The sequence below is a fragment of the Lactuca virosa genome, chromosome 1 (assembly GCF_052849685.1).
Source record: "Lactuca virosa cultivar CGN04683 chromosome 1, Lactuca_virosa_CGN04683_v6, whole genome shotgun sequence".
Taxonomy (NCBI): Eukaryota; Viridiplantae; Streptophyta; class Magnoliopsida; order Asterales; family Asteraceae; genus Lactuca; species Lactuca virosa.
In genome coordinates, this window is record NC_136426.1 from 250,774,146 (window position 1) to 250,784,142 (window position 9,997).

At 32.2% G+C, this 9,997-nt stretch overlaps 1 protein-coding gene and 1 pseudogene across 2 annotated transcripts; both read right to left on the bottom strand.

Annotated features, from left to right (window-relative positions):
* Positions 1-858: 858 nt before the first annotated feature.
* LOC145109083 (annexin-like protein RJ4) lies at positions 859-3,385 on the bottom strand (annotated as a pseudogene). The gene is made up of 7 exons (XR_013708766.1): positions 3,281-3,385; positions 3,042-3,187; positions 2,731-2,949; positions 2,581-2,645; positions 1,820-1,994; positions 1,625-1,714; positions 859-1,152 (listed from the first exon to the last, which is right to left on the bottom strand). The product of XR_013708766.1 is annotated as an annexin-like protein RJ4 (transcript).
* A 3,952-nt stretch (positions 3,386-7,337) lies between these two features.
* On the bottom strand, positions 7,338-9,039 carry LOC145129022 (uncharacterized). Its single transcript, XM_079063779.1, has 6 exons — positions 8,868-9,039; positions 8,663-8,744; positions 8,033-8,171; positions 7,747-7,916; positions 7,551-7,639; positions 7,338-7,450 (listed from the first exon to the last, which is right to left on the bottom strand). The coding sequence occupies exons 1-6, from the start codon at positions 9,037-9,039 to the stop codon at positions 7,338-7,340; spliced, it is 765 nt and encodes a 254-aa protein (XP_078919905.1).
* Positions 9,040-9,997: the final 958 nt, after the last annotated feature.

Genomic DNA, 9,997 nt, shown 5'->3' on the forward strand with positions numbered 1-9,997 from the left:
TTTTAAGACAAGAATTAGGGTTTGGACCCTCGGGTTAGAATATTGTCCTAATTTCTAATAACGGTTTCATACTTGTGCCTTAGGGAGAGGATTTCACGAGTCATCCGTTGAGTGTGATTTGATACCTTCAGTCTGAGGTGAGTTTCCTTCAATGTATATGGGGCTCGAAGGCACCAATGCCGACCCACTAGTTTATGTTGTAGAATGATGGTTGACTTTGTGACAACTGTCAGTTATGCCTGTGTTTGCTTGATGACTCTGTGATTCTTTCTTATGGTATTAGATGGTAGTAGTAGGGGTGAAGTAGATCCGGTATGCGGTTGAGTGGTGATTGATGTGAATCAGCAACCCATACAATATTAACATCAACAAAATCAATCAGATACGTTAAAAATCATATGATGACAATAGTTAATATTATTTTTTTGAATATATTTTCCAAGTTACCTTATTTATACATGCAAAGCAAACTGATTACAACGCTAGATGAAAGATCAAAGGCTGCCACTAAATAGCCAAATACAACCCGTAAGAACATCCAACCGAAGAGACACCCCTATCGAATGCCACCTCGGAAACTAATGTGTCTCGGAGGCTGTAATTTCCATATTGAGCTGAATTAGGCATGTCAAGTAGCTTATACTTAAACACTCCTTTCAATAAATCGGCAAAAGTTCTTTTAAATTATATATGATATAGATAACATCTTTACTTGTAGACAATAGTGACATCAACTTTTAATTTAGAGTTGGGTAGTTGCAACTTTATGAATATAAAAAACAAAAGTGAAATTACTTAATCATGCATCACACTATCACTTGTTTTGTTCACATACAAGAAAAGCACATACAAACACACTGAAACATAAATAACTTCAAATTTTGAACCAAGAACAACCTCATAAACATCATTTTTTAAAACTCAAATTCGACACATGAATGTTGTAAACTAATCATCCTTCCCAAGTAACGCAAGAAGGAACCTCTTATAATGACCTGAAGTTTCCTTTGTGATAGCTTGATCAAGTGGCACACTGTTCCTCTTGTGATATTGCTCCATGATAATCTCTAGATCTTTCTCAGCTCGTGTAACGATAACCCGAGTTAGTGCATCCTCGTTAGTCCCACTACTTTTAATTGCATTACGGATCACCTATACGATGGCATACGTCCAATAAGCATAGATGGTATTCCACAAATGATAATATTGGCAGTTTCTCGTGGTATTGTCGATTTTTGTCTAATTATTTTTAAACTACACTTTTTTTTATCAACCATTTCATATTATAGACTGAATTTATTACATGAATTTAAATATTTTTCTAATTTATTACTTTTTATTTTATCACCTATTAAAATTTATAAAATATTAATTACATATTATAAATACGTGTTTTGAAATATGTTTTATGTGAAATATTGGCATGTAGGTGCTTATTTGATTATAAATTTGGTAGTCGGCCTTCAAATATAGAGTTTGCATAGGATTCTTGTGCGTAATTTTCGTTTTTATATATGATTTACAATGTGTTTTATAAGATGATTGAAAATGGCTGATAGCACTAGCCCATGTGTGTTAATGGATTAGTGCATGGTGTCAAACACGTGAAAAAAAAAAAGCTAACCTTTTCAAAGTACTTAATCGGGTCACTCATACATCTAATCGTGGTACGTAGTGTTTTTGTGTACCCATTGTCTCGATCATCCTTCAAGTGCTGTAATGGTTAAGAAAAACATTGAGTTTTCAACATATCGGCGATTTTTTTATAATAATAATAATACATAAAACATCGTATCTTATCAACGAAATTCCTATATACCTTGGTCATACTGCAACCATGTTCATCTTTGTAGTGATTCAAAGTAGCCATGAGTTGTGGCTTGCTCCTTGTGGTGATAATTCGGAGGATTTCTTCATGGTTAAATGTTTTCTCTTCAATGGCATTACGAAGAATTGTTAGGGTGCAAAGTCACTCTTGGATGTAACGTTTTAGGCTTACCTTCTTGTATGTGTAAATGGGTTGAGTCTTTCCTATAAATAGGAAGTAAGTGACTCCCATTATGTAAGGAACAATTTGGAGTGTTAGACTACAGAGAGAAATTTATGCAAACTCATTTGTATATCCTTTCTAGATCTAATATGAGCTTACACATATTTATTTACTCCTTGTGTTCTTGATTTTACATGATGATTCACTAAATCTTTTCTTATTCCGCACATGCCATCATAATCAACACCACTACAATTGGTATCAGAGCGGGTGTTCTTGATTGGATCAAGAATTGATCCTTGATGGCTATCTTGATTTGGTGATTCTTCATGTTCTTATTGATCTTCGTGTTTATAGAGTGTTTTGTGTTCTAGAAATCGAAGTTTTCCTTGATTTGATCCATAATTCGATTTTCTCTCTCTAGCATACTTGTTTGTACCACTTTCTCTCACTAGAATTTAGTTCATATTCACTTTCTCTCTCTAAAGATCTCCTTGATTTTCACTTTCTCTCTGTAGAAAACCCAAGTTCATATTATTTGATTTGAAAGAAAAGAAGCAATTATGGAGAAATGGATGATTGACTCAGACTTTGCCAATTTCAAGTTCACTTCATCACCTTGGTACCTATGTATGCTCACCAAACCTACAAGTAACTGTACCAAAGATAAATATCACCTGTTAGATGTGCTATTTTTATATATATATTATTTAAACGGAAATCAAACCAATACGACTCGCCTTTCGGAGATCGTCAGAAGTATGCGAAGCAATGTCTTCTTCCAAAGAACGCTTGAAGCGGCATTGATACGAATGCTTGACATCATCAAGCTCTTCCGGAGAAAGAGTGCATGATAGTTCAATGATCACTCTATAATCACGGTGCTCCTTACGTAGAGCTACACTTGCTAGCACTGCATTCCGATCTGCAGGGTCCAAATTCCATCGGTACACTGCGCTCTACATACATCGATTAACCCATACACATATTATTCATAAGATTACACCCACAAAAAAGAAAAAAAAATCACATAGAATATCATCACGAATACCTCAAAATCACCAGATAGCTCATATTCAAGCCTCTTCACAAGATCCTCGTCATACATATCTTGGTAAGCCTCCCTTATCAGTTTCCTTTGAGTAGCATTTCGATGTGCCAGAATCGCTATTACAGCTTTTTCATCCGTTCCCCATCCTGTTCATATAAAAGCAAATAAATATATAAATGAGCAAGAAGATTAATATAAGTTATAGGACGAAGAAAGATTAGAGAGATAAGATCTAGAACCATGGCAGGCCTTTTTAAGAAGCTCAGCGTCGACACCAGGATAAGCATCTTCAACGGTTACGATGGTGGCCATGGCTTTCTTTGTATTAGGGTATTGAGATAAACCGATGAATTTATAGGGAAACGAAGTCGAAGGTAATGCCCCTTCTTCACTCTTTGCATTGGGTTCTTCCCTTGTCGTTTCCTTCAAAAATATTGAATATTGAAACCCACTATACTAAGCAAAGATTATATATATATATATATATATATATATATATATATATATATATATATATATATATATATATATATATATATATATATAAAAGAGAGAGATTCAAGTATTCTAATTAATTATTGTGCGGATATTGTATGCTATGACAATTACTAAGAGAATAAGTTGTTTAGCAATGCGAATACGTTCAACCTTACAAAAATATCGTCATTTTCATGCATTCTCGCTAATTATTTTTTATTTTTGTTCTCACATATTGTTTTTCACTCATTTTCATTCTGACAGAATACGACCCAATAAACATTCTGACAAATATTCTGATAGAAATGAGAATAATAATAATAAGTGTATAATAACTTTATAAACGATTTAATTAGTGAGAATGTGTGTTAATGACAATAGTTATGTAAGATTGAACGTATTTATATTATCAAACAACATATTTTCGTTATCATTCTCATAGCATACGATATCCGCACAATAATTAGTTAGAATAGAATAACCTAAGTCTATATACTATATAGAGCTACGTTCAAGTATTCTAACTAATTATTGTGCGGATATCGTATGATATGAGAATGATAAATTAAATATGTTGTTTGATAATATAAATACGTTCAATCTTACATAACTATTGTCATTAACACACATTCTCACTAATTAAATCGTCTATAAGGTTATTATACACTTATTATTATTATTCTCATTTCTGTCAGAATGTTGTCAGAATGTTTTATTGGGTCGTATTCTATTATAATGAAAATGAGTGAAAAACGATGTGTGAGAACAAAAAAAAAAAAATTAGCGAGAATGCATAAAAATGATGATATTTTTGTAAGGTTGAACGTATTCGCATTGTTAAACAACTTATTCTCTTAGTAATTCTCATAGCATACGATATCCGCACAATAATTAGTTAGAATAGAATAACATAAGCCTATATATATATATATATATATATATATATATATATATATATATATATATATATATATTATTGCGAGAACTAAAAAAAGTATGAACTTGCGAACTCATAATCAATTCATCATTTTTCAACACCAAAAACATCAATCTTCTCCAAATGGTGCTTCTAAACCATATCTAGGCTCAAAAAAAAGATTCGACAATTTTTTTATTTATTTTCGAAATTTTCATGTATGCATAATCAACAGTTGTACGGACTGCTGATGAGCACAATCAGTAGTAATATAGACTGCGGATGTACACAATCATCAGTCATATGGACTGCTGATCTGCAATCAACAATCCATATGACTGCTGATTATGCTCATCAGTAGTCCATATGACTAGGGTGGCAATGGGTCGACCTGGTTGAGTTCGGGTTCAACCCATTAAATAATTGGGTTGAAATTTTCAACCCAACCCAACTTGTTTATTTAAATGGGTTGATATTTCCAACCCAACCCAACCTTTTAGATAAATGGGTTGTTACCGGGTTGACATGTTTATGTAGTTCCCGACCCAATCTATTAAATAAATGGGTTAAACTTGGGTTAACCCATTTAAAATCATTTAAATAAATTATATAATTAAATATTATACCATTTAAATTAGTTCCATACGTAAATAAAACTTCATAATTATGACAAAAGCACAATCATAATTTATAAATACAAATAAATTGTTCAATTAACATTAAAAATGTTTAGTTTCAAAGTGATTTTGGAGAGTGACCGGTATTATCGGCGCTAAAAAATGATGAAAATTATGATTGAATTTTATTAAACATAGATAATAGTAATGCAACATTATAATTTACAAATTAATACTTTGATTAATACATGATAATATTCAAATAATTATTAAATTATATATATATATATATATATATATATATATATATATATATATATATATATATATATATATATATATATAAGTTAAATGGGTTAGATGGGTTGACCCATTTAAGTTAAATGAGTTGAAAATCTTAACCCAACCCGTTAATTTTGGGTTGGGTTGGCGGGTTGGGTCGATTTTTGCCAGCTCTCTATATGACTGTTGTTCGTGCTCATCAGCAGTCCATACAACTGTTGATTGTTCTCATCAGCACTCATAAAAAAAATCGTCAAATCTTTTTTTTTGCCTATATATGGCTTAGACACACCATTTTGGAGAATATTGGTGTTTTTGATGTTGAAAAATTGTGAGTTCACTGGTTCTTAAAAATCCTCTCTCTCTCTCTCTCTCTGTATATATATATATATATATATATATATATATATATATATATATATATATATATATATATATATATATATATATATATATATATATATATATATATATATATGAGAAGGATCTTTTAAGAACTCAAAGTTTCTCAAGAACTCGACAACCAAAGCATCGTTAGATAAAAAAAAATAGAAGGTTAAGATCATTTGTGACATTTTTGCAAATAATTGAAAAAAATAAGACACGAGAGTATCTTATTAACATTACATAATGGTCATTTTGGGAGAAAAATATTTAGATCCACCTACAAACTCAATTCTTAATTTGCTTCAAAGCTCTGAACCCTCTTTCTCTTATCTCTCTCAACTTCTCAAGCCTACGATCTGTCCTCATCTACAAGTCATGCTTTGTCGTCTGACGACGCACCTCTGTCCAACTGATACATGATCGATCGTTGTTGGCTTTTCTACTCGACGCATCTCCCCTCCAGAATCCTTTCTTTTTCACCAACTGAAAATTGTAGCAATAAATCCTAGGATAACAACAACGATAAACCGACGATCGATCTCTGCCTCATTTCTGACGATCGATTCGCATCTCCGCCTATCTTCAATGATCGATTCAGTTCTGGACTGATCTGTCAATTTGTCGTTTTCGATCCCACAATCTGCCTTAATTTATCGCTCACACGGTAGATATTCACGTTCGACCATAATGACCATTGATTTCAACAATAATCACCTATAATTGGAGGAGACAATCGATAAGGACACAATATTACTCTATTCTTCCTCTTACTTTGAGATTTCTATGTGTTTAGGGATTTTAAAACCATATTCATCATTTGAAGGCATATGAAAATGTAAATATCCTGATGTCCCAAAGTTTGCTAATCAGTTATAAACTAATTTTGGTGTGTTCAATTTTTCTATTTGAGCCTGAATAGTTTCTATTTTTCTACTAATTTAGACACCCATTTTAAGTTGATATCTATTGCACACCAACTATTTGATGTTATGCCTTGGTGAAATCGCTTTGGAGTTTTGTATTTCTGATGTAATTGATAAGCTAGGATTCACAAACCATTACATTATTTCCTTTTCCAAAGCACAAACTCTTGCTTCTGCTATGGGAGTCTACTAGGTTATACCCGCGTTAAACGCAGGGGAACGCATAAAAAAACATAAAAACGTCTATAGATATTGCATAATAATTAAAAAAATTATGGCTATTGGTATTATTGAAATGTGTAGAAGATACAATGAAATTGATAAATATCTATAATTGTTGAAGGACCTCTTTGTAGACAACATTTTTTGTTTTATTAGTTGAACGACCTTTAACGTCACATATGAGTACCTTCAAACCTTTTTTACTTGTGACACGGGAAACAGCTACATATAACTGACCATGGGTGAAAACAGGTCTACGCAAGTATAATCCAACATATGATAATGATTTTCCTTGACTTTTGATAATGGTCATAGCGAAACAAACAACTATCGGGAATTGCCTCCGCTGAAAACGGAATGGAATTTTTTTATCAGACGAGGTTAACTTCATGCGAGGTATATAAGTAGTCTCATTGAAAAATCTGTCAGATATGATTCCGGCTTCAATGACGTGTCTTCCAAGCCATACGATCTATACTCTAGTACCATTGCATAGTCCTTTGGTTTGGTCGATATTACGAAGTAACATGACTGGAACACCTTTTTTTAGTATAAGTTTGTGGTTGGGAATTCCAGAAATAATCACTAAGTACGTAAAAAAATCGATAGTTAATGTTTCTAATATTGAAAATACAAAAAAAAAATAACGCTACATTTGATATCTTTTCCATCAAGCACTGATTACCGCTGTGAATAACATCTTTAACATGACGGTCAAACAATACAAAAGATGCAGAACCAGTTTCATCTTGAACACGAATTATGACCCTCACCCTAAAAATTATAATATAACAATTTAATGGACACTAAAATGAACATTGAAACAATCTAATAAATTTTAATGTCACAATAAGTTTACAGATGTAAAATTAGGAACTTACTTGCCGTAAACATCAGAAACTCCACCGCAACCATCAAAATTAAATGGTTCAACATTACTATCATCATCATTCTTACTTACTTTTTTTGAACAGTCACGACAATAAAATGAATACCAGCCTTCGTCTAAATCAAAACTGATGACAGTAGCAATGATGGGCAAACCTATTTCCTAGTTCAAAAGTTGTAAAAAGATTATATAAAAAATAATATCTTATATATATTAGTTGTGTTATGCGTTTATAAATTTTAAAAATTAATGGAAAATATTAATAATTTTAAGTATACCTCGTTATAATCTGGAATATCATCAATGTTCTTGATTGGAGAACGAAGGTAGTAATCTTCTGTCTTGGCCACAATAGTATCAGTATTAAGCTGTGAAGTATTAATGGATGACTCAACATTTAAATCCATATCAGCAATACTACATATAAAAATAAAAAAAATAAATTAAACAACAAAAATAACTAATGATTAAGAATAATGAAAAACAAAACATTAAGCTATAATTTATTGATAGAAGACATACGTTTTTTGAATTCTAAAATGTAAGACATATCATCATTGATGTGCAATCTCGACCCAAACAAACAGTTACCGACTTGAGGCTAGCCTGGAATTAAATATTAAACTAATAAATTAATTTATCTTATTAAAAAAATATGAATGTAATGATATGGACATATAAAATAAAAAATATTCTTACCGCCCCAAGTCTCGAGCTTTGCCATACGTAGGAGGATGATAACGGGGGCATTATCATTTTGATGTTCCAATATATAGTTGTTCAACGTCAATGCAAAACAATCCCACAAAGCAACTTGAACTTTCCTACTACTATAAATGAATGGTTGGGTTATATGGAGATAAATATTAAACATGGTAAATAAATAATAAAGGAGAGGTGAAAAGTACCTTAGATCTTGAGCAACCATATTCATTAACATTTTTTCACTTCCTTTATCCATGATCACTCTAATGGGATCAGTAGAAACAACTTAACCAATAAAATCTACAAAATGTAATATATAAGGAAATATATTATTATTATATTAAAAATTTGTTCTAAAAGTAATATATAATATATATACATGTGAATATGTTAAGAGAAAAAACTTACCAAATGCAACACGAGTGTCAAAATTTCTGGCAGTCAAATCTTTGAAAGTCACAAAATTAAAAGGATCGATCCTATCAACAAAAGGAACTGATACACGGACTGTCGTCGTTTTGTAGAAATTTATCTTATGTCTGTGACCAATCAACATGTAATCTCCTTCGTTTCTAGCCATACCATATTTAGAGATTTCCGTAACAGCTCCTTCATCGAACAAGGTTAGAAATACATTGATGAGATTTTTTTGATTGTTGCTTGTATTTTAGTGCCATGTAGGTCATAACACATGTTGTATTATTAAATATAATATATTAAAATATTAGTTTATTTTAATTTAGTAAAATTATTACCTCTTGGTCCATTAAAATCATTTCCAAGCTGCTCAACATGTTTGGGTTGTTTTTGTAAGTCTGCTTCCAAAGCAAGACTACCTGAACACGTAGGGGCGGAGGATTGTTAGGGCCAGGAGGGGCTTTGCCCCCCCCCCCCCCCCTGATTTTTTTGCTTAGACATAGTCATGGCCCAATCATTTTAATATATATTATCCCAAAAATAAAAGAAATGGGTTGTGGCCCCTTGCTATCCGATAGTCCAAAATCCAAACCAAAATCATCGACTCTCTAACCCTCGCTTGTCCGTCTCCCTCAGTCACTCCATCCTGGTATCTTTCGTTGTTCGTTGAATCAGACGCCTCCCAATCATCGAACAATGTTGGCAATTCCACATCTCTCACCTATCAGGTATTTTCAGCACTTCAGTGTTCTTCTGATTTCTCTGTTCTGTCTTCTCCATCGAACCATCGTCCATATTCCTTCAGCCCCTCTGCTTTAGTTTTAGTGAGTTTTATCTTCAATTCTTTATAATGAATTGCAGCTGTTTGTTGTTGTAACATTGGCTAAAACATAAGTATCTTTGTCATCATATATTCATCCTGTAATACTAGTAGTACTACATTAAGGGGGAGAGAGTTATTAGGGTGTGATTTGTTTAGAATAAAATGAGCAGTAGATAATTCATATCCACTCTATGCAGCTTCAAGTTGGCCCTTTATTGAATCTGAATTTGATTATCTTAAACATGGCCGCTCAGACACCCAATATCTCAAGTATGCTTAGCAACCAGACTCATGTAAA